General features: G+C 45.0%; 1 protein-coding gene across 3 annotated transcripts in view; it reads right to left on the reverse strand.

The window, feature by feature from the left end:
- The window catches only part of IGSF9 (immunoglobulin superfamily member 9), a 148227-nt gene that overhangs the window by 112826 nt on the left and 7725 nt on the right, over positions 1 to 27676 (reverse strand). For all 3 annotated transcript variants that reach the window (XM_030187925.1, XM_030187924.1, XM_030187926.1), the window contains exons 2-3: positions 5707 to 6156; positions 4275 to 4466 (exon numbers count right to left, since the gene is read on the reverse strand). In XM_030187925.1, coding sequence (XP_030043785.1) covers positions 4275 to 4466; positions 5707 to 5764 — 250 coding nt within the window. In that variant the 5' untranslated portion in view covers positions 5765 to 6156. The remainder of the gene's footprint in view (positions 1 to 4274; positions 4467 to 5706; positions 6157 to 27676) is intronic.

Raw genomic sequence — 27676 nt, forward strand, 5'->3', positions numbered from 1 at the left:
AGTTCTTTGAAAAGATTTTTTCACACAAACTAATGCTGGTGGATAGATGACTAAAGACTGTTTTAAATATGCCTTTATAGAAAATTTGGGACTTCTGATTATAACAAGATTAAAGCAGTAAGGAGCCCTTTTACTAAGGTGCACCGAAAAATGGCTTGCGCTGGTGTAGACGCGTGTATTGGACGCGCACAGGTCCATTTTTTAGCGTGCCTGCAAAAAAAGGCCTTTTTTTTTTGTCAAAAATGGACATGCAGCAAAATAAAAACCAGCGAGTATCTATTCTGGGCCTGAGACCTTACCACCACCTTAGCGGTAAGGTCTCACACGTTAACCGGGTGGTAATCATCAGAGAGCATAGAAATTATTTTCTGCCGCACGTTTTGGATGCACATCAAAATTAAAATTACTGCCCGAGGCATGCAGTAGCCGGGCGGTAGTTCTAATTTGACGTGTATTGTACGCTCGTAGGCGCCTACGCATCTTAGTAAAAGGTCCCCTAAATGAGAGGGCTGTGTTCAGTACCAAGTGAAATTGTTATGCTCATTGGGCATGGCTTACTGTCCTTTATATGAAGGTGATGGATACTTATAGTCTTTAAAATAAGGTTCAGAGCGGGTTAACAGTCATCACAAGAAATGGACAACATCTGTCCAGAACTACAATGATAAATAAGTAAACTAAAACAAACAAAAATAATTCACAACAACAGTGGAGGAGTGGCCTAGTGGTTAGGGTGGTGGACTTTGGTCCTGGGGAACTGAGGAACTGAGTTCGATTCCCGGCACAGGCAGCTCCTTGTGACTCTGGGCAAGTCACTTAACCCTCCTTTGCCCCATGTAAGCGACATTGAGCCTGCCATGAGTGGGAAAGCGCAGGGTACAAATGTAACAAAAATAAAATAGATCCTAGTGGAGATTCTACATGGAATGTTGCTACTATCGGAGATTCTACATGGAATGTTGCTACTATTGGAGATTCTACATGGAATGTTGCTACTATCGGAGATTCTACATGGAATGTTGCTACTATTGGAGATTCTACATGGAATGTTGCTATTCCACTAGCAACATTCCATGTAGAAGGCTGCGCAGGCTTCTGTTTCTGTGAGTCTGACGTCCTGCACATATGTGCAGGACGTCAGACTCACAGAAGCAGAAGCCTGCGCGGCCACATTGGTGATCTGTAAGGGCCGACCTCTACATGGAATGTTGCTAGTGGAATGTAGAATCTCAAATAGTAGCAACAGTGGAGGAGTGCCCTAGTGGTTAGGGTGGTGGACTTTGGTCCTGGGGAACTGAGGAACCGAGTTCGATTCCCACTTCAGACACAGGCAGCTCCTTGTGACTCTGGGCAAGTCACTTAACCCTCCATTGCCCCATGCAAGCCGCCTTGAGCCTGCCATGAGTGGGAAAGCGCGGGGTACAAATGTAACAAAAAAAATATATGATAGTCCCACCATACTAAAAATAGATGAAAAAATATTCATTTGAATTATCATCATTATGAGTCTATTTTAACTAATACAAGTTTTTGTTGGCATTATCATATGTCTGGAGTGTTTCAGAAGTTATTGTGACATTTAAACCTTCAACTTCCCTTAAGATGAGAAATATAAATGCACCAAGATATATAATACAGGCTTTAAAAACAGGTGCCTGTTTGGATTTCCCACATAGGCAGCCTGTTATATAACCAGGCCCTGTAACATGGGTAACTGGGAGCCTTCATTTACATGCCACTAGTGCACGTAATTGTATAAAACACTGTCACTTTCATGGGTAAATACACATTTATGGCTGTCAATGGCAGCAAAAAACTTACGTGCACTCTTATAGAATAGCACTTAAATGGCATAAACCTCTAATTCTATAAAAGTTGCCAAAACATTTGTGCGCACATTTGGGTGTGTACCCAATCTGTGCGTGCAACTTAATTGAATGAGATAATTAGCACCAATAATTGGCTTTTTAACAAGCAATTATTGCCACTAATTAAATTTAATCAGAATTTACATGCGAGCAAAAAAAAGGGGGGCACAGAAATGGGGCGTCATGGGGGAGTTCCTAGCATTTACGTGCATTGTTATAGAATACGGGGGATACGTGCCCAATTTAAGTGCATACATTTGCACCACATTTCAGTTGCTCCTAATGGCCACGCCTAGATACAAATCGAGGTACGGTACACACAAAAAGTAGCACATATGAGTTTATCTTGTTGGGCAGACTGGATGGACTGCGCAGGTCTTTTTCTGCCGTCATCTGCTATGTTACTATCCTGCTTATTTTCGAAGGAGATGGCCGGCCATCTTCCGACACAAATCAAGAGATGGCCGGCCATCTCCTAAACCCGGCCAAATTGGTATAATCGAAAGCCGATTTTGGCCAGCTCCAACTGCTTTCCGTTGCAGGGCCGGCCAAAGCTAAAGGGGGCGTGCCGGCAGGGTACGGAAGGCGGGGGCGTGGTTATGAGATGGCCAGCTTCGGCTGATAATGGAAAAAAGGCCGGCTCTGACGAGCACTTGGCCGGCTTCACTTGGTCCATTTATTTTTAGGCCCAAGCCTCAAAAAAGTGTCCCAATTGACCAGATGACCACCGGAGGGAATTGGGGATCACCTCCCCTTACTCCTCCAGTGGTCACCAACCCCCTCCTATCAAAAAAAAAAATTAAAAATCATTTTTTTGCCAACCTCAAATGTCATACCCAGCTCCATCACAGCACTATGCAGTGACAGCAGTGTGCAGGTCCATGGAGCAGTATTTAGTGGGTGCAGTGCACTTCAGGCAGGTGGACCCAGGCCCACCCCCCCCCCCCCACCTGTTACACTTGTGGTGGTAAATGGGAGCCCTCCAACCCCCCCCCCCACCACCACCACCAAAACCCACTGTACCCACATGTAGGTGCCCTCCTTCATCCCTAAGGGCTATGGTAGTGGTGTACAGTTGTGGGGAGTGGGTTTTGGGGGGGATTTGGGGGGGCTCAGCACACAAGGTAAGGGAGGTATGCACCTGGGAGCAATTTATGAAGTCCACTGCAGTACCCCCTAGGGTGCCCGGTTGGTGTCCTGGCATGTGAGGGGGACCAGTGCACTACAAATGCTGGCTCCTCCTACGACCTTGGATTTGGCCGGGTTTGAGATCGCCGCCATTAGTTTCCATTATCGCTGAAAACCAATGCCGGACATCTCTAAAGCCAGCCCAAATGTTGAGATTTGGCCAGCTCCGACCGTATTATCGAAACGAAAGATGGCGGGCTATCTTGTTTCGATAATACGGTCAGGATGCCGCTTTACGGGGCCGGCTATATAGATGGCCAGCCCCGTTCGATTATGCCCCTCTATGTTACTATGTAAAGTTAGATGCGAGTTCAAGGCATAAGTGCTGTTCTATAAACTGCGCCTAACTTTAAACATGGCTTAGAGAATAGTTCCTTTTCAGCGACAATGTTTTTGGTGCCATATATAGAATTCACCCCAAAACGTGAATACGAGGGAGGGAGCAGAGGTGCTACATGGGCAGGGCTCCCAGTTACTAAGTTACACACACATATTTGGGCTCCCACAGTTATACCAGGTCCTATGGCTGGTGTATCTGTGGGGGGGAGGGGGGATGTAAGGCACATCACTGCCATATTACACTAGTATTTTATAACCAAATGTGAGTGTCCAGGTAGTGTTAGAATACAGGCTCTCACCAAGCGGTGTCAAGGCATCTAAAAAGAAGTGTCCACTTATACAACTGCCCCCCAAAGTGTCTACATGCATATTTTATAAAACCAGTGCTTTTTTTGAGGGGGTACTTGGGGGTACTGAGTACTGGTACCTTTTCCATAGTCTGCTAAAACTGGCCCATGGTCACCAAGTTTTAAATGACAGATCTCGGGCTCTACATACCAATTCTGCCTTGTCATAGATTCTGTGACTGGTTGCAGGGGGCCTGGCTATTGAGGGGTGGGGGTCTCTCAACCCTGAAGGGTGGCCTGGCATTTGAGTACCGGCACCTTTTTCGCTAGAAAAAAAACACACTGTATAAAATGCACTGCAACTCTGCCTCAGTGCTGCCTAAAATATGCCCCTCGGGAATACCTACAGAAAAAAAGGCAAAACCTTGCAGTGCATCTACTTTTTATCTGAGTATATCAGAGTGCAATTTCATAACTCACACTCCATTCCCAATATCAGAGCCCAATGCAGTGTATCTGCACACCTTAGAGGCAGGAAGCTTCTCTTATTTTGTGCACTACATTGAGGATATGAATATAAAGTGGCACTCACCCAGGTATTCAGGGTCCACACGTGGTGAGTAGAGACCAAATTTGATAAAGATCGGCAGGAGAAACCCAAAGCGCACCCACTCAATGACGTAGAGAGGAAGTCGGCTCTCGTTGTGGTAAAGGAGATCACAGCTCAGGACTACACTCTCTCCAACACGGCCAATCACAGCCTGAGAATCTGTGCTACTGTGACCTACAGGAAGACACAGAGATGAACACCCTACAGATGGCAAACCAGGCAGCAATCTTTCAGGACTTATTAAATCAGACCCATGACCTAACCCATTGCATGTTTCTTCCTTGATGACATGCCTTACAAAAATAGTTTGAGGTAAGTTACAACCTCCCCTGAGTTCTCCAGCCATAGAAGACACCTGTCTTTTAGATTGTACACTTGTCTTTAGATTGTACACCTGTCTTTTAAATTGTAAGCTCCTTGAGCAGGGACTGTCCTTCCATGTTAAATTGTACAGCGCTGCGTTACCCTAGTAACGCTTTAGAAATGTTAAGTAGTAGTAGAAGTAACAGGCTGTGTATGGCTGTGCCCGTCCCATGAGCCCTCCAGCCCTGGAGACAACAGGCTGTGTATGCCTGTGCCCGTCCCCTGAGCCTTCCAATCCTAGAGGTGACATAACATTACATATCAGTGTTTACATACAATACCAAACTATTAGCTCAGAACGGTTTACAAGAAACCATGAAAGTCAATAGAATTGAAATACATAAAACATTACATAAAATAAACTTCACAACATAAATTGCTCTCCAAATATTGTAGTGAGTAGCGGACTATCATAACAAAACTCAGATTTTAACCAAATGAAACCTCAGAAGTCCAGGATGCCTACAGAGATGGCCTCCCCTTAAATGGACTCAACATCACTGGTTTCTTAGAAGCCTCCAAAACCAACCACAGAGTTAAAAACTCCCTAAGAGGAGAAAAAGTTTGTGGCAAAACAAACGGAGGAATCATTATAGATAGTCCCCTATCCAAAACAATCTATTTCTCAAAGAACCGGAAAAATTTCCCAATATCAAACAAACAGGTGCACCATATATGAACACAGAGGAACCATCACTTAGCTTAAACACTGGATCGAAGAACAATTTCTTTTTTAACCCATCTTAAAAGAGCCTCGGCTTCAACTCAAGGATATCAAAGATGGCCACCCGTTATTGCCCCGACAGAAGAGTCCCCTGTTTCCATCAAACTTAAAATTTTCAACCCAAATCATTTAAACTAAGATTTCAAGTATTTATTAAACAACCAAAATTGCAACTGTTTCCGAAATTGTAGATAATCTGTTCTAATCTGAGATCAGTTGGCATTGAATTCTATAGTTTTACAGCTGCGAAACTGAACAGGCTCTGTATCTATGCACCCATCCTCTGAGCCTGTCCAGCAGTGCCAAACTCAGAGAAAAATGTTGTACCTTCAGCAGTTCTGCTGCAGAAGAGGCTGAGACAGGCAATCCATAAACACCAATTCATAGCACAGATCCCCCAGTGATCACCGCAGGGCACCTGGCCAAATTTACGTCTTTCTTTTGTCTCCCGTTACAGACACCCAACCACGCTGTGGTTCAAAATGAACTGAAAAAGGTCCCAACAGCATGGGTATTCTTCCCACAAAGCAGAACGCAGAATTCCTCAAGGGAAGAGTAGAGATCCCACAGGGTGTGTTAGCAGACAAAGCTTCCAGGAAACACTGCCTCCAGTCCTCAGAATAGTGATGGGTTTTTAAGAAGACAATCCCTTCGTGCATGGAGCTCCTAAGGTAAAGTTAACAGTGAAGACACCCTGGATCCAGATCTTCATATTTTCTTTAACAACAAGGCAGTTGCTCTCTGCATACTCCCGGGTTACATACAATGTAGAAAACCCTGAAAACAAATATAATAAAAATCAGTCAGAAACTCTGCATTTGCACTCTCTGAAGGAGATTTGGTCACTCTGTTTGGAGAATAAAGTATATTATGAAATCATTTTCGTTTCCCATCATATACCCAGGGCTGTAGAGTTGGAGTTAGAAGCAATTTTGGGTAGAGTTGGGGTCAAAGTCAATAAAAATGTACTGACTCTGACTGCAGCTTCAAAATAATGTAATTTATCATTTTATACTTAGATAGAGTCTAGAGATAATTTTTGTCCTGGATCTAAAGTACTCATAAATATAACTTAAATATAAGTGACATATATGAGTTCTTTAGATCCAGGACAAAATTTTTAAAGTCTAATTTCAGTAGGAGTTGGAGTTGGAGTCAGACAATAGAAAAATTGAGGAGTCAGAGTTGAAGATTTGGTGTATCGACTCCTCAGCCCTGTATGTACCTACCTGCACATTAAACATAGGAGGACAGTTCACCTAAGATTTCACCCAGGTAACTAATCAGTCATCCAGGTAAAATAGAGGGCTAAACCCATCCCCTAAATGCAGTAAAAGAGAGGGGCTGTAGATGAGTGGAGGAGTGGCCTAGTGGTTAGGGTGGTGGACTTTGGTCCTGGGGAACTGAGTTCGATTCCCACTTCAGGCACAGGCAGCTCCTTGTGACTCTGGGCAAGTCACTTAACCCTCCATTGCCCCATGTAAGCCGCATTGAGCCTGCCATGATTGGGAAAAGTGCGGGGTACAAATGTAACAAAAATAAAATAGATACTATTGGAGATTCTACATGGAATGTTGCTATTCCACTAGCAACATTCCATGTAGAAGGCTGCGCAGGCTTCTGTTTCTGTGAGTCTGACGTCCTGCACATATGTGCAGGACGTCAGACTCACAGAAGCAGAAGCCTGCGTGGACACATTGGCGATCTGCAAGGGCCGACTTCTACGTGGAATGTTGCTAGTGGAATAGCAACATTCCATGTAGAATCTCAAATAGTAGCAACAGTGGAGGAGTGGCCTAGTGGTTAGGGTGGTGGACTTTGGTCCTGAGGAACTGAGTTCCATTCCCACTTCAGGCACAGGCAGCTCCTTGTGACTCTGGGCAAGTCACTTAACCCTCCATTGCCCTACGTAAGCCGCATTGAGCCTGCCATGAGTGGGAAAGCGCAGGGTACAAATGTAACAAAAATAAATAAAAATAAAATGAGGGACGGTGGAACTAACACCAAGCAATTTCATATTGAAATATCTGCGCATTGATTGCGACACCATGGGCTAGATTCAGTAAATGGCACCCAAATTTGGGCTCCAAAAAAATTCCACAGGGAGCACAATTCTATAAACAGCACTCCAAGTTGCATCCATTTATAGAACAGCACTTAGGAGCCGGATTTCCATGCCAAACTTTGCCCTGGCACTTAAATTAAGTGCAGAATCTCCAGTATAGTAATACTGCATGCATCTTTACTGAACTCCCCTGACCCACCCATGCCCCTCCCGTGGCCACACCCCAGCCCACCCATGCTCCTCCCATGGCCATACCTCAGCCCACCCACGCCCCTCCCATGGCCATGCCCTTTTGAGTTGTGCATAAATCTTTACAGAATAGCACTTAGCAAGATACACACGAAAATCCAAATTGTTGCCCATTAATGCCTATAATTGATTGCTAGTGCCCAATTATTGGGGCTAATTGGCTCGTTAGGAAATTTAGTTGCACACGCATCTCATGCTCGAGTACAATTTTGCATGTAAGTTTGGGTGCCATTTATAGAATTGCCCTTCAATTCTGCACAATCCATGCGGTCTAATATCACCTGCAGTGCTGACCACACTTGAATTTTCAAGATGAAACTCCTCACATTATGCAGAGTTAGACACACAACACAGCTGTGCTATTAAAGCTTTAGTCCCGGTTCCCATTCTGTGTAGGATCATGGATTTAACTAATCCCAGTCAGGACATCAGACAGACACGGACGGTTTCTATATTTCAGACATAGGGAACAATAAATTTCACAGTTCAGCACCATCCAAATTCAGATTTGGCAAAGGGCTCCTTGTTTATGAGGTGTTTCATCTTCCTCTGTGCAGTCATCTGCCTTTCCGTGTAACATAGTAAGTGACTGCAGATAAAGACCTGAATGGTCCATCCAGTCTGTCCTAGTCACATTCATTATCAATTCAAGATTAAATCAACAGTGAACGTGATATTATATACTTGATCATGGTCTTTCTTTGGTGTCTCTGGGACATAGAACGTAGAAGTCTGCCCGGCTCTGTCCTTATGTTCCAACTACTGGAGTTGCGTCAAAGCCTATCCAAATACGTCTTGTCATTTGTGGGACACAGACCGTAAAAGTCTGCCCGGCTCTGTCCTCACGTTCCAAATTACTGGAATTTCCGTCAAAGCTCTCTCCAGCCCATCCTAAACTGGACTGCTATATGCAGGACTCAGACCGTACAAGCCAGGCCAGCACCAGCCTTAGCTGATACAGCCAGAGTCGCTATCTAAGCACCACTTGAAATGCAAATACACTTGCAATGCTTTTAAGTTTTTTTTTTATATCATTCATTTTCTAATTAGAGATCCTATCAGTGGCGAACCAAGGGGGGGGGTGCGGTCCGCCCCGGGTGCACGCCGCTGGGGGGGGGGGTGCAAAGCGTCTGTCGGCAATGCTCGTTTTCTGCTCCCTCTACCCCGGAACAGGTTACTTCCTGTTCCGGGGCAGAGGGAGCAGAAAACAGGCGTGCAGCACCCCCCCCCCCCCCCCAGCAGGTAAAAATGCACCCGGGGGGAGGTGTCCTATCACCGGGGGTGGGATCACGCTGCACCCGGGGGGGGTGTCCTTTCACCGGGGGGAGATGTCACGCTGCACCCGGGGGGGGGGGGCACATCGGCGATCTGCCCCGGGTGTCAGCCACGTTAGGAACGCCACTGGATCCTATGTCTTCATCCCATGCTATTTTGAATTCTGCCACAGTTATCTCTGTCTCCCCTTAGCCCTCAACAGCTCCTGTATATTTATTTATTTCATTCAGTTGCAGCTCAAGGTGAGTTACATTCAGGTACGCTTGATGCTGCCAACGAGGGCTAGGGAGCCTCTTGTTGGCAGCGAGCGGCACGGGAGTTTCAATCGCGGTATTAGCCAGCTATCAGATCAGCTGATTTCCCTCCCTTTTTTTTATTTTCTCCATTTCTCACAAAAGCCGGCCATTTCCCTTTCCTTGTTCGGTTTCCCTGTCTCTGGAGGGCTTAGAATCTAATTTTGTACCAGAGGCAATGGAGGGTTAAAGTGACTTGCCCATATCTGGTTACTGCCTCTGTCGAATCCATTTCTCCTCAGCAGGTCTCCTCAAGGCTGCCAGGACCCTCTGTGTGGGGACATCTGCAATTCAGGGCCTCGGGTTCTTCTTGTCTATGGCTTCTATTTTATAAAACGGTACTATCTAAAGAGACCGTCATACTGTCTGAGTGACTCCCCGCTCCCCCCCGTTTTCTATTTCTGTTGATGGCTCTCTCATTCTCCCTGTCTCCTCAGCTCGAAACCTTGGGGTCATCTTTGACTCTTCTCTCTCCTTCTCTGCTCATATCCAGCAGATCGCCAAGACCTGTCGTTTCTTTCTTTACAACATCCGTAAAATCCGCCCCTTTCTTTCCGAGCACTCTACCAAAACCCTCATCCACACCCTTGTCACCTCTCGTTTAGACTACTGCAATCTGCTTCTTGCTGGCCTCCCACTTAGTCACCTCTCCCCTCTCCAGTCGGTTCAAAACTCTGCTGCCCGTCTCCTCCTCCGCCAGGGTCGCTTTACTCATACTACCCCTCTCCTCAAGACCCTTCACTGGCTCCCTATCCGTTTTCGCATCCTGTTTAAACTTCTTCTACTAACCTATAAATGTACTCACTCTGCTGCTCCCCAGTATCTCTCCACACTCGTCCTTCCCTACACCCCTTCCCGTGCACTCCGCTCCATGGATAAATCCTTCTTATCTGTTCCCTTCTCCACTACTGCCAACTCCAGACTTCGTGCCTTTTGTCTCACTGCACCCTACGCCTGGAATAAACTTCCTGAGCCCCTACGTCTTGCCCCATCCTTGGCCACCTTTAAATCTAGACTGAAAGCCCACCTGTTTAACATTGCTTTTGACTCGTAACCACTTGTAACCACTCGCCTCCACCTACCCTCCTCTCTTCCTTCCCGTTCACATTAATTGATTTGATTTGCTTACTTTATTTATTTTTTGTCTATTAGATTGTAAGCTCTTTGAGCAGGGACTGTCTTTCTTCTATGTTTGTGTAGTGCTGCGTACGCCTTGTAGCGCTATAGAAATGCTAAATAGTAGTAGTAGTAGTAGTAGTCTTTGAGATTCCGGAATCTTGCTGCTCTTTGGGATTCTGCACAGAATGTTGCTACAGTGGGATTCCGGAATCTTGCTACTCTTTGAGATTCTGCACGGAATCTTGCTACTCTTTGTCCTTTTCCCTTATTTGTCCTGTCTGTCCTGATTAGATTGTAAGCTCTTTGAGCAGGGACTGTCTTTCTTCTATGTTTGTGCAGCGCTGCGTATGCTTTGTAGCGCTACAGAAATGCTAAATAGTAGTAGTAGTAGACTGCTCTGTGACCATGTACGCTGGCAGTACTTTAGAAAAGATAACTGCACTATTAGAAAGCCTGGGATACAGATCAAACACACTGCTCCAGGCTGTACTTAAATTACTGTAATTTAGTGCAGTTTCGTTCTATAGGGCCTTTCCTAGTGCACATCAAATAGATAAAATAAAAAAAAAAAGGTTAAAGCAGACAGACAGAAGAGGAAAATTACAAGAATACAGGAAAAAAAGAAACTGAAAATAAGCAGAAAACCTTAACCCTAGATGTATCAAGCAGGCTTTTCTTGGAGGGGTTCTAAAGAGACCCCCTTATTTCACACACCACTGACAAAGTCACTGCAGCACTCCTTTGCTAGTGCAGGATCTCACAGCCATTAACAGCTCAAAAGTGGCTTCTGATTATAAACATGTAAGGCTGAAGTTTGGCCAACTAAAAAAAAAAAAAAAAACGTTACTGCTGAGGAATTTGTCCTAGATGAGTTTGTGTGCGCTAGATTTTGTTTCTTACCCCCTACAGAGGGGAGGTCATAGAGTGAAGAAGGGCCCCTACCCCAGGGACCAGGCCAGGTTCTGTTGCTGGTGCAGACTTCCTGTTCCATGAGCAAGGCCCCTAATGTGAACCAGCTGAGAAGAAGTGTATTGGGGGGGGGGGGGGGGGATGCCCACAGCAGATGTGCCGGGAGCAGCTAGGCGAGAGACCATTTGCAATGAGACCTGAAGAAAAGATCATGCTTGATGAGGAGTGGCCTAGTGGTTAGGGTGGTGGACTCTGGTCCTGAGGAACCGAGTTCAATTCCCACTTCAGGCACAGGCAGCTACTTGTGACTCTGGGCAAGTCACTTAACCCTCCATTGCCCCATGTAAGCCACATTGAGCCTGCCATGAGTGGGAAAGCGCAGGGTACAAATGTAACAAAAATAAAACAGATACTATCGGAGATTCTACATGGAATGTTGCCACTATTGGAGATTCTACATGGAATGTTGCCACTATTGGAGATTCTACATGGAATGTTGCCGCTGTTGGAGATTCTACATGGAATGTTGCCGCTGATGGAGATTCTACATGGAATGTTGCCACTATTGGAGATTCTACATGGAATGTTGCCGCTGTTGGAGATTCTACATGGAATGTTGCCGCTGATGGAGATTCTACATGGAATGTTGCTGCTGTTGGAGATTCTACATGGAATGTTGCCACTATTGGAGATTCTACATGGAATGTTGCCGCTGTTGGAGATTCTACATGGAATGTTGCTGCTGTTGGAGATTCTACATGGAATGTTGCTACTATTGGAGATTCTACATGGAATGTTGCCGCTGTTGGAGATTCTACATGGAATGTTGCCGCTGTTGGAGATTCTACATGGAATGTTGCTGCTGTTGGAGATTCTACATGGAATGTTGCTACTATTGGAGATTCTACATGGAATGTTGCTATTCCACTAGCAACATTCCATGTAGAAGGCTGCGCAGGCTTCTGTTTCTGTGAGTCTGACGTCCTGCACGTACGTGCAGGACGTCAGACTCACAGAAGAAGAAGCCTGTGCGGCCACAGATCTGCAAGGGCCGACTTCTACATGGAATGCTGCTATTCCACTAGCAACAATCCATGTAGAAGGCTGCGCAGGCTTCTGTTTCTGTGAGTCTGACGTCCTGCACGTACGTGCAGGACGTCAGACTCACAGAAGCAGAAGCCTGCGCGGCCACATTGCTGATCTGCAAGGGCCGACTTCTACATGGAATGTTGCTAGTGGAATAGCAACATTCCATGTAGAATCTCAAATAGTAGTAACAGTGGAAGAGTGGCCTAGTGGTTAGGGTGGTGGACTCTGGTCCTGAGGAACCGAGTTCAATTCCCACTTCAGTCACAGGCAGCTCCTTGTGACTCTGGGCAAGTCACTTAACCCTCCATTGCCCCATGTAAGCCGCATTGAGCCTGCCATGAGTGGGAAAGCGCAGGGTACAAATGTAACAAAAATAAAATAGATACTATCGGAGATTCTACATGGAATGTTGCCGCTGTTGGAGATTCTACATGGAATGTTGCCACTATTGGAGATTCTACATGGAATGTTGCCGCTATTGGAGATTCTACATGGAATGTTGCCACTATTGGAGATTCTACATGGAATGTTGCCACTATTGGAGATTCTACATGGAATGTTGCCGCTGTTGGAGATTCTACATGGAATGTTGCTGCTGTTGGAGATTCTACATGGAATGTTGCTACTATTGGAGATTCTACATGGAATGTTGCTACTATTGGAGATTCTACATGGAATGTTGCTATTCCACTAGCAACATTCCATGTAGAAGGCTGCGCAGGCTTCTGTTTCTGTGAGTCTGACGTCCTGCACGTCAGACTCACAGAAGAAGAAGCCTGTGCGGCCACAGATCTGCAAGGGCCGACTTCTACATGGAATGCTGCTATTCCACTAGCAACAATCCATGTAGAAGGCTGCGCAGGCTTCTGTTTCTGTGAGTCTGACGTCCTGCACGTACGTGCAGGACGTCAGACTCACAGAAGCAGAAGCCTGCGCGGCCACATTGCTGATCTGCAAGGGCCGACTTCTACATGGAATGTTGCTAGTGGAATAGCAACATTCCATGTAGAATCTCAAATAGTATAACAGTGGAAGAGTGGCCTAGTGGTTAGGGTGGTGGACTCTGGTCCTGAGGAACCGAGTTCAATTCCCACTTCAGTCACAGGCAGCTTCTTGTGACTCTGGGCAAGTCACTTAACCCTCCATTGCCCCATGTAAGACGCATTGAGCCTGCCATGAGTGGGAAAGCGCAGGGTACAAATGTAACAAAAATAAAATAGATACTATCGGAGATTCTACATGGAATGTTGCTACTATTGGAGATTCTACATGGAATGTTGCTATTCCACTAGCAACATTCCATGTAGAAGGCTGCGCAGGCTTCTGTTTCTATGAGTCTGACGTCCTGCGTGGCCATATTGATGATCTGCAAGGGCCGACTCATGGCAGGCTCAATGCGGCTTACATGGGGCAATGGAGGGTTAAGTGACTTGCCCAGAGTCACAAGGAGCTGCCTGCGCCTGAAGTGGGAATCGAACTCAGTTCCCCAGGACCAAAGTCCACCACCCTAACCACTAGGCCACTCCTCCACTCCAATCCTGAAGTCACTGAGAAGAAATCTTCTCCTGAAACCCTTTTAAACTGCGCCTGAGCTGATGGTAAATTTTTGGCGTTATGAGACATCATTTCTGTCTGTGCATTACAGCGCTTTCGTTGTGCTTCGGGAAGGAATATTAACTGACCTCATTAGCATCCATTTAAATGCATTTCAATACAATTTGCAGCAACATTAGAGCATACGTTAACACCTGCGCTCAAACACTTTGAGCATAATATACACTATAATATGTGCACAAATCAAGAGGTAATAACTTTCTAATGCTGGTCTTACTTTTGCGCATGTCACACAATGAGCAGACAGTCTTAGTAAATCAGGTCCTAAAAGATCTGTAAAGGGGTGGGGTTGTGGTGGTGAGGTGGGGGGGATTGTGAGAGAAGTCTCAATGGCTGGCTTCCAAGTTTTTGGGATGGCTTCTAGATTCAAATAAAAATGTGTCATGGCTGGAAAGGGGTTCCCAGTTCCTGCAGTAGGACTTGGTGCAGGTTACAACAGTGGAGCTACTTGGCATTAATTATTATTATTATTTATTGCATTTGTATCCCACATTTTCCCACCTCTTTGCGGCTCAATGTGGTTTACAATACATCATGGATAATGATCACAATATAATGTAATCAAACTTGAAATAGCCATCAATGGGACAATAATTTTGAAAATCTATTATAGAAGCATTTAACCTTTAAAGGGTTAGCAACTCGTAGGCCATATTATCTTAAATTGGTGAAAATTCAGGATGGAAACGGTATATCCAAAATGTTGGTAAGGGATTATTAGTTGGCATTTATAGGTTATTATTTTCTATCTTGAATTTTATATATATATTTTTGATATTAACAAAAAGTGTTTGAATATGGTATAGAAAATTGGAAACGGTATATCCAAAATGTTGGTAAGGGATTGATGTTGGTAAGGGATTGTTAGTTGGCATTTATAGGTTATTTTCTTCTAATTTTCTATACCATATTCAAACACTTTTTATTAATATCAAAAATATATTGTCAAAATGTGAATAAAAATAAAACAAGGAAGAAAATATGAGAAAATAAATGTTTAAACTGAAAAACAGAAGGGCGAGTTCATTCCTATACAGAGTACCTTATCCATAGCTTTTCATTGAAAGATGATGACCTCAAATAATCCCAACTGATGTAATCAGATTCTAAGAAGAATAGAGCCATACTGGGTCAGACCAATGGTCCATCTAGCCCGCTTCCAACAGTGGCCAATCCAGGTCACAAGTATCTGACAGAATCCCAAATAGTAGCAACATTCCATGCTACCAATCCCAGGACAAGCAGTGGCTTCCCCCATGTCTATCTCAATAGCAGACTATGGACTTTTCCTCCAGAAACTTGTCCAAACCTTTTTTTAAAACAAGATATACTAACAGCTGTAACCACATCCTCTAGTAAGAAAGCATACGTTAGCATTTTAACTTTTAAAAAGGAGACTACGATAAAATGAGAAGAACAGTGAGAAAAACTTAAAAGTAGCAGCTGCAAAGGTCAAAACTTTACATCAGGCATGGATGCTATTCAAAAATACCATCCTGGAAGCCCAGGCCAAATATATTCCACTAGTAAAAAAGCCCCGTTTCTGATGCAAATGAAACGGGGGCTAGCAATGTTTTCTTTTGTGTGCATGTGGGAGTGTGTGTGTCCCTGCCCTCTGGCCTCTCTCCCCTCCCCCCTCTGAGTCCTTCACTGTTACAGAGCCAGCGATTTGATTTCGTGCTCTGCTGTTTTCCTTCACTGACTGTGTTACAGAGAGGGCGGGGCAGACACTCATAGGGAAACCGGATATCTCGCCCCCTTCACACTTCCGGCTGGAGGCTTCATAGAACGTTGGTGTTACTTTTTATATAGAGAGATGTATTTAAAAAGGAAAGAAGACCAAATGACAGCCGGTATGGTTAAAAAGTGAGGTGAAGGCAGCTATTAGAGCTAAAAGAAAATCCTTCAGAATATGGAAGAAGGATCCAGCTGAAAATAATAGGAAACATCATAAGAAATGGCAAGTCAAATGCAAAGCGCTGATAAGGAAGGCAAAAGACTTTGAAACGAAGATTGTGTTGGAGGCAAAAACACATAGTAAAAAAACTTTTTAAGGTATATTGAAAGCAAGAAGCCAGCAAAGGAATCAATTAGACTCCTGGATGATCGAGGGGTACAGAGGGCACTCAGGGAAGACAAGGCCATAGCAAAGAGATTAAATGAATTATTTGCTTTTGTCTTCACCGTGGAAAATGTAGGAGAGATACTGATGCCAGAAATGGTATTCAATGCTAATGAGTCAGAAAAACTGAATCAAATCTCTATAAACTTGGAAGATGTAATGGGGCAATTTGAGAAACTGGAGTAGCAAATCACCTGGACTGGATGGTATATATCCCAAAGTATTGATAGAATTGAAAAATGAACTTGCAGAACTATTGCTAGTCCTATATAATAATTCTCACCTCCAACGTTCGAATGTGCCTGGGACTGTGCCTCCCTCGGAGGTGGTCTGCTAGGCAGGCATGCACTGACGTGACAGCTGATACCAAAGCAAGGGGAGGAGTAGGGAAACATGCTCTGCGTGCTTCCCTACTCCTCCCCCTGCCTGGGAATCAGCTGTCATTGCGCCGCTCCCTGCCACTTCGGAGCAAGTGGCAAAGTGGCAGGGAGCGGGGCAACACAGCCCCCCCCCCCTTGCCCACCGAGTTCCACACTCCGCCCTCCCTCCGATTACAACAACCCCCCCCCCCCCCCGCGTTACGGCCCACTGGACCCCCGCGACACTGTCGACCCCCCCCCCCCTCTCAGCGAAAACCGTCCCCCGCTGCCGTCCAGTATCTGTGCTGACGGGGGACCCCAACCTCCATCAGCCGAAGTCCTGTGCTGGCCTTTGCGGCGTTGCTTCTTCAATACTATTCAGACGCACGCAGAGGAACTTGAACACAAAATCATTGAAGAAGCAACGCCACGAAGGCCAGCAGAGGACTTTGGCTGACAGGGGTTGGGGTCCCCCGTCAGCACAGGTACTGGATGGCAGCAGGGGACGGTTTTCGCCGAGAAGGGGGGGGGGTCGACAGGGTCGCGGAAGGGGGGGTGAAAACGGAGGGAGGGCAGAGTCTGAAACAGCGAGGGGGGGAGGGTGGGGGATGGCCCTGCTAGCGCCCGTTTCCTTCCCTTTTGAAACGGGCATTTTTTTACTAATAATATATAATTTATCTTTAAAATTAAGCATACTACTGGACGATTGGAGAGTAGCTAATGTAACGCCGATTTTTAAAAAGGGTTCCAGAGGTGATCCGGGAAATTACAGACCGGCGAGCTTGACGTCTGTACCGGGCAAAATGGTAGAGATTATTATAAAGAACAAAATTACAGAGCATATTCAAGCATATTCAAAAGCATGGAATAATGAGACAAACCAAACACGGATTTTACTCAAGGGAAATCTTGCCTCACCAATCTACTACATTCCATTGAAGTGGTGAACAAACACGTGGATAAAGGTAAGCTGGTTGATATTGTGTATCTGGATTTTCAAAAGGCATTTGACAAATACCTCATAAAAGACTCCAAAGGAAATTAGAAAGTCATGGGACAGGATGTAGAGTTTTATTCTGGATTAAAAACTGGTTAAAAGATACAAAACAGGGAGTAGGGTTAAATGATCAGTATTCTCAATGAAGAAGGGTTGATAGTGGGGTTCCACAGGGGTCTGTTCTGGGACCGCTGCTTTTTTAAAAACATATTTATAAATGATCTAGATATGGGAATAACTAGTGAGGTAATTAAATTTGCTGATGCAACAAAGTTATTCAAAGTTGTTAAATTGCAAGAAGATTGTGAAAAATTACAGGAGGATCTTACAAGACTGGGAGACTGGGAATCCAAATGGCAGATGACGTTTAATGTGAGCAAATGCAAAGTGATTCATGTGGGAAAGAGCACCCAAACTATAGCTATGTGATGCAAGTTTCCACATTAGGAGTCACCGCCCAGGAAAAGGATCTAGGTGTCATCATTGACGATATGTTGAAAACCTCTGCTCAGTGTGCCTTGGTGGCGAAGAAAGCAAATAGAATGGTAGGTATTATTAAGAGAGGAATGGAAAACAGAAAAGAGGATGGTATAATGCTTTTGTATTGCTCCATGGTGTGACCGCACTTTGAATACTGCGTGCAATGCTAGTCACCGCATCTCCAAAAAGATATCGTGGAATTAGAAAAGATACAGAGAAAGGCGATGAAAATGATAAACGGGATAGGATCAGGAAACGCTGAAGTGGCTAGGAGAAAAGGCGGCTAAGGAGAAATATGATAAGAGGTCTATAAAATAATGAATAGAGTGGAACAGGTAGACGTGAATCACTTGTTTACTCTTTCCAAAAATACTAGGACTAGGGGGAACGCAATGAAGCTGCAAAGTAGTAAATTTAAAACAAAATCAGAAAAAATATTTCTTCACTCAGTGTGTAATTAAAGTCTGGAATTCGTTGCCAGAGAATGTGGTAAAAGCAGTTAGCTTAGCAGGGTTTAAAAAAGGTTTGGTTATTTTCCTAAAAGAAAAGTCCATAAGCCATTATTAAGATGGATTTGGGAAAATCCACTGCTTATTTCTAGGATAAGCAGCATAAAATATATTGTACACTTTTGGGATCTTGCCAGGTACTTGTGACCTGGACTGGCCACTGCTGGAAACAGTGGATACTGGGATTGATGGACCTTTGGTCTGTCCCAGTATGACAACGCTTATATTCTTAGCAACAAGTTCCACAGCTTAACTATTCATTGAGTGAAAAAATATTTTCGCCTATTCGTTTTAAACGTGTTACCATCCAGCTTATAATTGAACGAGAAAAACGCCCAAGTTCCGACCTAAATCGGGAGATGGGCGTTTATCTCACAAAAACGAATAACGCGGTATAATCAAAAGCCGAATTTGGGACGCTTTCAACTGCACTCCGTCGCGGATGCGGACAAAGTGGACGGGGGCGTGTCGAAGGCGTGTCAAAGGCGGAACTGGGGCGTGGTTATCACCCGAACAGAGATGGGCGCCCTTCGCCGATAATGGATGCGTTTGTAGCTAGAATTTAGGGCACTTTTCCTGGACCCTGTTTTTTTCACGAATAAGGCCCCAAAAAGTGCCCTAAATGACCAGATTACCCCCAGAGGGAATCGGGGATGACCTCCCCTGACTCCCCCAGTGGTCACTAACCCCCTCCCACCACAAAAAAATGATGTTTCACAACTTTTTATTTTCACCCTCAAATGTCATACCCTCCTCCCAGGCAGCAGTATGCAGGTCCCTGGAGCAGTTGTTAGGGGGTGCAGTGGACGTCAGGCAGGTGGACCCAGGCCCATCCCCCCTACCTGTTACAATTGTGCTGCTTAATGCTTATTAGTCGTCCAACCCCCCCAAACCCACTGTACCCACATGTAGGTGCCCCTCTTCACCCCTTAGGGCTATAGTAATGGTGTAGACTTGTGGGCAGTGGGTTTTGAGGGGGATTTGGGGGGCTCAACACACAATGGAAGGGTGCTATGCACCTGGGAGCTCTTTTACCTGTTTTTTTGTTTTTGTAAAAGTGCCCCCTAGGGTGCCCGGTTGGTGTCCTGGCATGTGAGGGGGACCAGTGCACTACGAATCCTGGCCCCTCCCACGAACAAATGCCTTGGATTTATTCGTTTTTGAGCTGGGCACTTTCCTTTTCCATTATCGCTGAAAAGCAAAAACGCCCAGCTCACACATTGGCGAATAAAACATGGGCGTCTATTTTTTATCGATAATACGGTTCGGTCCGCCCCTTCACGGACCCGTTCTCGGAGATTAACGCCCATGGAGATAGGCGTTTCTGTTCCATTATGCCCCTCCATGTAACTTCATTGAGTGTCCCCTAGTCTTTGTACTTTTTGAAAGGGTAAAAGTGAATCAATTTTTTACTCTTCCCACAGCACTTAGGATTTTGCAGACCTCTATCATATCCCCCCCTCAGCCATCTCTTTTCCAAGCTTTTCCTCATATGAGAGGAGTTCTATCCCCTTATCATTTTGGAACCCTTTTTTAAATCTTTTCGAATACTGCTATATCTTTTTTGAGATATGGTGACCAGAACTGCATGCAATAATGAAGATGAGATTGCTCCATGGAGCGATACAGAGGCATTATAATATTCTTTGTCTTATTTACCATCCCTTTTCCAAAACTTCTGAGCATACTGATTGTTTTTTTGGCCGCTGCTGTACACTGGCAGATTTCAGCATATTGTCTACGATGACACCTAGATCTTTTCTTGAGTGCTGACTCCTAAAGTGGACCCTAGCATAACTATGATTTGGACTATTCTTCCCAATGTGCATCACTTTGCATCTGTCCACATTCAGAGCTGCCGAGAGGAGGGGACAGGGGGGACAAAATTCCCCGGGCCTCCAGGGGGGCCCAGCGCCGCATGTCCCTTCAGAAGCATAGCTAGGTGGGGCATAGAAACAGCTGTTTAGAAAAGCGTGCCAATTTTTTTTCTGCTCCCTCCCTCCCGTTTGGTCGCTTTTCACTTCCCTGAAGCCTTCTCCGTCTCCCTCCTGCGCAGCACTGAACCGGCGATTCACAGTCAGTCTTCTGCCAGCATCGGGGCCTCTCCTCAGGCGCATCCCACCTACTCTATTGCAACTTCCTGTTTTCCACAGAGGTGGGACACGCCTGAGGAGAGGCCCTGATGCTGGCAGAAGGCTGACTGTGAATCGCTGGTTCAGTGCTGCGCAGGAGGGAGACGGAGAAGGCTTCAGGGAAGTGAAAAGTTACCACGCGGACGAGAGTGACGGGCAGAAGATGAAAGGTGCAACACTGGGGGGGGGGGCTGGAGAAGGGAGAAAGCTGTCCGGAGGGGGGGGGAGGTTTAATTGACCGGAGTGGAAGCCTATCTAGTCCACTTTAACAAGGGAGCCAATTTGGGTAATCTGTCTCCACCTCCCCCCCAAGCTGTCATTGCCGTTCAGTTCAAAGTACATAAGTACATAAGTACATAAGTAGTGCCATACTGGGAAAGACCAAAGGTCCATCTAGCCCAGCATCCTGTCACCGACAGTGGCCAATCCAGGTCAAGGGCACCTGGCACGCTCCCCAAACGTAAAAACATTCCAGACAAGTTATACCTAAAAATGAGGAATTTTTCCAGTCCATTTAATAGCGGTCTATGGACTTGTCCTTTAGGAATCTATCTAACCCCTTTTTAAACTCCGTCAAGCTAACCGCCCGTACCACGTTCTCCGGCAATGAATTCCAGAGTCTAATTACACGTTGGGTGAAGAAAAATTTTCTCCGATTCGTTTTAAATTTACCACACTGTAGCTTCAACTCATGCCCTCTAGTCCTAGTATTTTTGGATAGCGTGAACAGTCGCTTCACATCCACCCGATCCATTCCACTCATTATTTTATACACTTCTATCATATCTCCCCTCAGCCGTCTCTTCTCCAAGCTGAAAAGCCCTAGCCTTCTCAGCCTCTCTTCATAGGAAAGTCGTCCCATCCCCACTATCATTTTCGTCGCCCTTCGCTGTACCTTTTCCAATTCTACTATATCTTTTTTGAGATACGGAGACCAGTACTGAACACAATACTCCAGGTGCGGTCGCACCATGGAGCGATACAACGGCATTATAACATCTGCTGCATCTGCTGCATAAATGAGTTAGTCTTCAGTGGACCAAACTTGCTTTCCTTGTGCCATCACTATCCAGCAGGATAGGCAGTCACAGTGTCTTGAAAGGTGAAGGGCTATCGGGGAGCTGAGGGAGGGCAGGGGGTGAGGAAATCGCTGGACGAGGAGGGCAAGGCAGGGGGGGGAGAGAAGAGATTGCTGGACAGGAGGGCAGGGCAGGGGGGAGAGGAGAATTGTTGGACAGGAGAGGAGGGGAGGGCAGGGGAGAGAGGAGAATTGCTGAACATGGATGGATGAATGGAGGGGGCAGGGGAGAGAGGAAATTTACTGGATATAGGTGGATGGAGGAGAGGGCAGGGGAGAATGGAGAGTTGCTGGACATGGATGGATGGAGGCGAGGGAAGTCAGGAAGGAGATGCACATGGATGGAGGGGAGGAAAGAGAGGAGAAATGCTGGACATGAATGGATGGAGTGGAGGGCAGGGAGGAGAGGAGAAATGTTGGACAAGGATGAAGGGAAGAAAAGACAAAGGAAGGAGATGCACACGGATGGAGGGGAAGGGAGAGGAGAAATGCTGGACATGGGTGGAGGGGAAATTGCTGAATTTAAGGGCTGGAACGGAACACTTTCAGGGCAGATGCTGAAACGGGAGGAAGGATAGGGACAGGGCTACATAAGGTAGACAGGACGCATAAGGACACAGGAGGATGGTGGACATGGTGAGAGCAAAAATATCAAATGGAAAAAAGACACTGCATAAAACAGAAGACACTGGGACCAAAGCGAATAGAAAAACTAAATGATCAGTCAACAAAGGTAGAAAAAAGTATTTTATTCAGAATATGTCAGCCTTTGGAAATGTGTATCTGTGATATTTTTCATGTAAGTTTCAATTTTTCTAGTATTGCTGCATGCTGAGTCTGACTTCTTGAGGTAACCTTCCAGTTCAGTATTTTGCCTTCATATTTTTTTTTTATTTCTAGTTGTGTGTGTCATATCTGTTGTCATGTGTTTTTCATGTGTGATCAAGGTGCTGTATTCTGCTAGCGTGTAATATTTGCAGCCCTTTTTTTTTTTTTTCACTAGGTAGTGTACTGGTGTAATTAAAGTGCTGCCTTTCCATGCATAAGGTTGTAGCTCGTCCTATCCTTGGAATTAGTGCTGTTATGGTTTGCTAAGGTTATGAGTGTGTTTTTGCACAAGTTTGTGTATAGTGTTTTGCAGTGGAGAGATTGTGTGTTGGCCTTACTGAGGTGGCACCAAAACATCAGAAAAGGTGTAGAGCCTAAATCATGATACACTACTTCTTGAAGGATCTACATATAGTGCAGGGGCCCGGCCCGGTGGCGGACGGAGGGGAGCGGGTGAAGGGGGGAGCGGTGGTGATCTCGGGGGGGGGGGGGGCAGGGGCGGCCTTGTCCCAGGCCCAGCCCAGTCCACATTAAACTTCATCTGTTATTTAGATGCTCAGTCTTCCAATTTCCTAAAATTTTCCTGCAATTTTTCACAGTCTGCAAGCGTTTTAACAACTTTAAATAGTTGTGTCAGCTGCAAATTTTATAATCTCACTTGTCGTTCCATTTTCCAGATCATTTATAAATATGTTAAATAGCACCAGTCCCAATGCAGAGCCCTGTGGCACTCCACTATTTACCCTCCTCCATTGAGAAAAATGGCCATTTAATCCCACCTCTGTTTTCTATCCATTAACTAGTTCCTATTTTACAAAAGTACATTGCTTTCTATCCCATGGCTTTGTAATTTTCTATAGTTTCTCATGAGGGACTTTATCAAAAGCTTTCTGAAAATCTAGATATCCTACATCCACATGTTTATGTCTTCAAAGAAATGAAGCAATTTGGTGGCAAGACATCCCTTTGCTGAATCCATACCCTAGGGTGCATGCCATCCAGTCCAGGTGATTTTTACTACTCTTTAATTTGTTGATTTGGCTCAGTATTGGGCTCATTTTCGAAAGAGAAGGCCATCCATCTTTCGATACAAATCACGTCCTTCTCACAGAAACGTCCAAATCGGTATCATCGAAACCCGATTTTGGACGTCTCCAACTGCAGTCCGTCACACGGACGTCCAAATTTCAAGGGGGCATGTCGGAGGTGTAGCGAAGGCGGGACTTGGGCGTGCCTAACACTTGGACGTCTTTGACTCATAATCGAAGAAAGCAAGGACATCCCTGACGAACACTTGGACGTTTTCACCTAGACGTGCTTTTGTTTACGAATAAGGCACAAAAAGGTGTCCGAAATGACCAGATGACCACCAGAGGGAATCGGGGATGACCTCCCGTTACTCCCCCAGTGATCACTAACCCCCTTCCACCCTCAAAAAACATCTTTAAAAATATGTCGTGCCAGCCTCAGATGTCATAATCTGGTCCATGACAGCGCATGCAGGTCCCAGGAGCAGTTTTAGTGGGTACTGCAGTGCACTTCAGACAGGCAGACCCAGGCCCATACCCCCCCTACCTGTTACATTTGTTAGGCAATTTTTCTGGTTTTGTTTCTTGATTCATCATTATTTAGATAGCCTTCGGCATGGGCCACGTTGCAAATAAATATTCCTTTTGGGCGTATCACCACCGTTTTGTCTCATTCGTTTTTCTTTTTTCTTATTTTTTCATAACAATTATTTCTATTTTTATTTTTAATTTTTATTTTTCATCTTTTATGCATGTGTTCACCATTATTATGCTTTACTGTTCATCATCTCATGTGCCATTTTCATTTTGGGATCCCTGTCCATACTTCTGTTCCCTGCTACCATCATTCTTATTATTCTATCATTATTGTTTTATTTTGTATATATATGATTGTATGGACTGTATGTATTTATTCATTTCATTGCTCTACACATTTATTATAGATATCGTTTTTAGCAATTTTAGTGCTATTTCTTTACTTGACCTACAAGGCATTGTTCTCTACAGAAACACTAGGTATGTTCCTTATTTTGATATTATTTAATGTTATGCATTGCATATTATTTTTCCGTCCTCATACCTTCCACGTGTATAAGTTTATTTTCTTATTGATTTTCTCATTGATTTATATTTATATTTCCATATTCTTTTTAGGATTAATTTTTCATTCTGATGTGTTAAACACATAAATTTGTTTATGTGCATGTTCATGTTTTCATGTATTTTTTATGAATGTTCTTAAATATATTTGTATCTTTATGCATTTATGTATATTATTTTATAGACCCCTGACGCAGGCCGCACGGCCGAAACACGTCACGTGTCGGGTCAAGTTTGCTATTGTTAATAAAGACCTTGTTCAGGAAGACACTCATTGTGAGAGGACTTTTTTGGATCCACTGTGTGTTTTGTCTATCGTTGGTTTCCTTGTGGAGAGCTCACCTTCTGTGGGTGTTTGCTACATTTGTGGAGGACACAGCGAGCTCTCCAAAACCCACCACAAACCCACTGTACCCATCTATAGGTGCTCCCCTTCATCCGTAACGGCTATGGTAGTGGTGTACAGTTGTGGGTAGTGGGTTTTGGGGGCTCAGCACACAAGATAAGGGAGCTATGATCCTGGGAGCCATTTATGAAGTCCACTGCAGTGCCTCCTAGGGTGTCCAGTTGGTGTCCTGGCATGTCAGGGGGGACCAGTGCACTACAAATGCTGGCTCCTCCCACAACCAAATGGCTTGCATTAGGACGTTTTCGACATGGACGTCTTTGGTTTCGAAAATTGCCGAAAGTCAGAAATGTCCATGTCTAGGGACGACCAAATCTAGGGACGTCCAAATTTAAGGATTTGGACGTCTCTGATGGTATTTTCGAAACAAAAGATGGACATCCATCTTGTTTTGAAAATACGGGGCCCCTGGATTTTGCCATTTTGCAAGGACGTCCCTTTCGAAAATGCCCCTCCACGTAACCTTGCATTTGGCACCCTGCTAGAAAACCAAAGGATAAAGATGCTAATATCTTTAGCAAGAAACAGGAAACGTTTGTGTTCCCCTTTTCAAATTACTACAGGGCCAGCAACACTAGCAGAAGCATTGAAAGCAGTACACAGAAGCAAGACTGAAGGAACTTGCTCCTGCTGCTGTGTAAAAGATTAATACAGGGCAGAGGAGGTAGCTGGTTAATTGTGACTGATCCTGGGGAAGGGAGCCAGGGCAATAAAGAGGCTGATGCTGTTGGTGGAAAGGGGGCAGTGGGAGGGGGTGGCTACTGCTGGAAATGGGCTGATGCTAGGAGGGCTGAGATGGGAAGAGGGCTAATGTGGAGGCTGGGCAGGAAGGGATCTGATGCTGAGTGGAGGAGGAGGAGACATGGTTAATGAATAACACAGAAGGAAGTACATGGATAAATGTTTGGGAGGGAGATGAGGAGGCAGGAGAGGAGACACAGGAACATGGGACAGCAGGGACTTAGACTTAGAAGACTCTAAGCTTGGGTGGAAAACCAGAAGTAGTCAGATTCTAAGACTGGCTGGTTACTGGGAATGTCTATAGCGATTCAGGGCTTGGGTTGAGTGAGGACTCAAACTGGATAGGATGAAAGAGCGGGGACTCTGAGCCCCCGCTATCCTCCCAGCTAATCACCAAGTACCCACTCACACATCCTATCCAGTTTGAGTCCTCACTCAATTCCCCACCCAAGCCCTGAATCCCTATAAACATTCCCAGTAACCAGCTAGTCTTTTTTGAGAACTGTGGGGAAGGAAACTGGGTGAAGGGTATGATTAGGGTCAGGATAGCAAGTGCAGACATACATAGAGTGGAGATAGTTTGCATTATATGAATACAGACACTGAATATACAGATTAAGTTACGTGGCAGTGGCAGTGTTTACCTTAAGTCAGTGTTTACTTTAAGTCACAATGGCTGAAAATTCACCTCTATCTGCACAGCTCATGCTTCAAGACTAGTCCAAAGTTGGCTTACGGTGCCCACAACCCCATGAGGCAGCCCTGAATAATGCTGAATACTAACCTTATCCATATGTTTGGCCCCGCACCCTAGAATGTATAATGTTCCTTGTAAAAGTTAAGAATTGGCATCTCTAATTTAAATGTAACAGGACACAGTAATGTATACTCTGTTGTAATAGAGGAGCATTTTGGGTCCCGACTCTAGAGCTGAGTGCTGTGTATTGTGCAGCGGTGGAGGCTGAGCCTGCCTGTCAGTCTTGCAGATAGGAGCCCCTGAAGGATTCTGGGGCATAGCCTGGGTGACTGCATCGATGGCTAAGCAAGTTACAAGCTCAGGAGCTCTGCACGGCTAGGCCACCTAGGCTTAGCCAAAATCTACAAGCTGAACTTAAGAAGAGAAGCCCCAAAAAACGAGTCTGTGCTGAAGAAGCCAGGAGACTGAAGCCCAGGACTTCATGGAGAAAGGTCCAGAGACTGGCTGTCTAGACTGAGATTTTCCTTTGTAGCTGAGTGAGACCAAGGAGGTGCATTGAATCTTCACTCCTGAAGCCCAGTGTAGTGGTGCAGGGATATGCCTCCTAGGTGCATCGTATGTTCCTAACCAAGTCTGGCGGTTTTCTTAAACTGTTTCAGATGCGTCATCTGTTGTATTTCCATCCTGGAGATATATTTTTCTGATAGAGGATTCTTAATAGAGCTAACAGAGCACATTACACTGAAGCACTTGCTTAGAGTTGTGGGAGAGTGTTGCAATTATTTTGCAGATCAGGAGAATAAAGCAAGAGTGAAAAGAAAAAAGCTCAGCCAGGGAACAACCAAGAAAAGAAGGGAGAGGAAAGAAAATACAGCTTCAAGTATAAGGACTCTAAGCAAATTAACTGTTTTTCACTTTGAATGATTTTATTGTTTGCTCTTTTGCTTTCCTTCACATTTGTCTTGCAAATACTTACATTTTGGGGGTTCACCAATGCAGGTGTTTCATTATGATTTAACCCATCTCTCCCTTGTTTTGGGTGCAGTCTATGCCTTACTCACCTGACAATGAAAGCCTTGAACTTTGCTGCCTTCCTCCTTCTCCCCGCCCCCTCACCCGGACCCTTTTATCTTGCGCACTGGAGAGGTTATTACATAGTAACATAACATAGTAGATGACGGCAGAAAAAGACCTGCATGGTCCATC

Source organism: Microcaecilia unicolor, chromosome 14, assembly GCF_901765095.1.
Source record: "Microcaecilia unicolor chromosome 14, aMicUni1.1, whole genome shotgun sequence".
NCBI classification, from domain to species: Eukaryota; Metazoa; Chordata; class Amphibia; order Gymnophiona; family Siphonopidae; genus Microcaecilia; species Microcaecilia unicolor.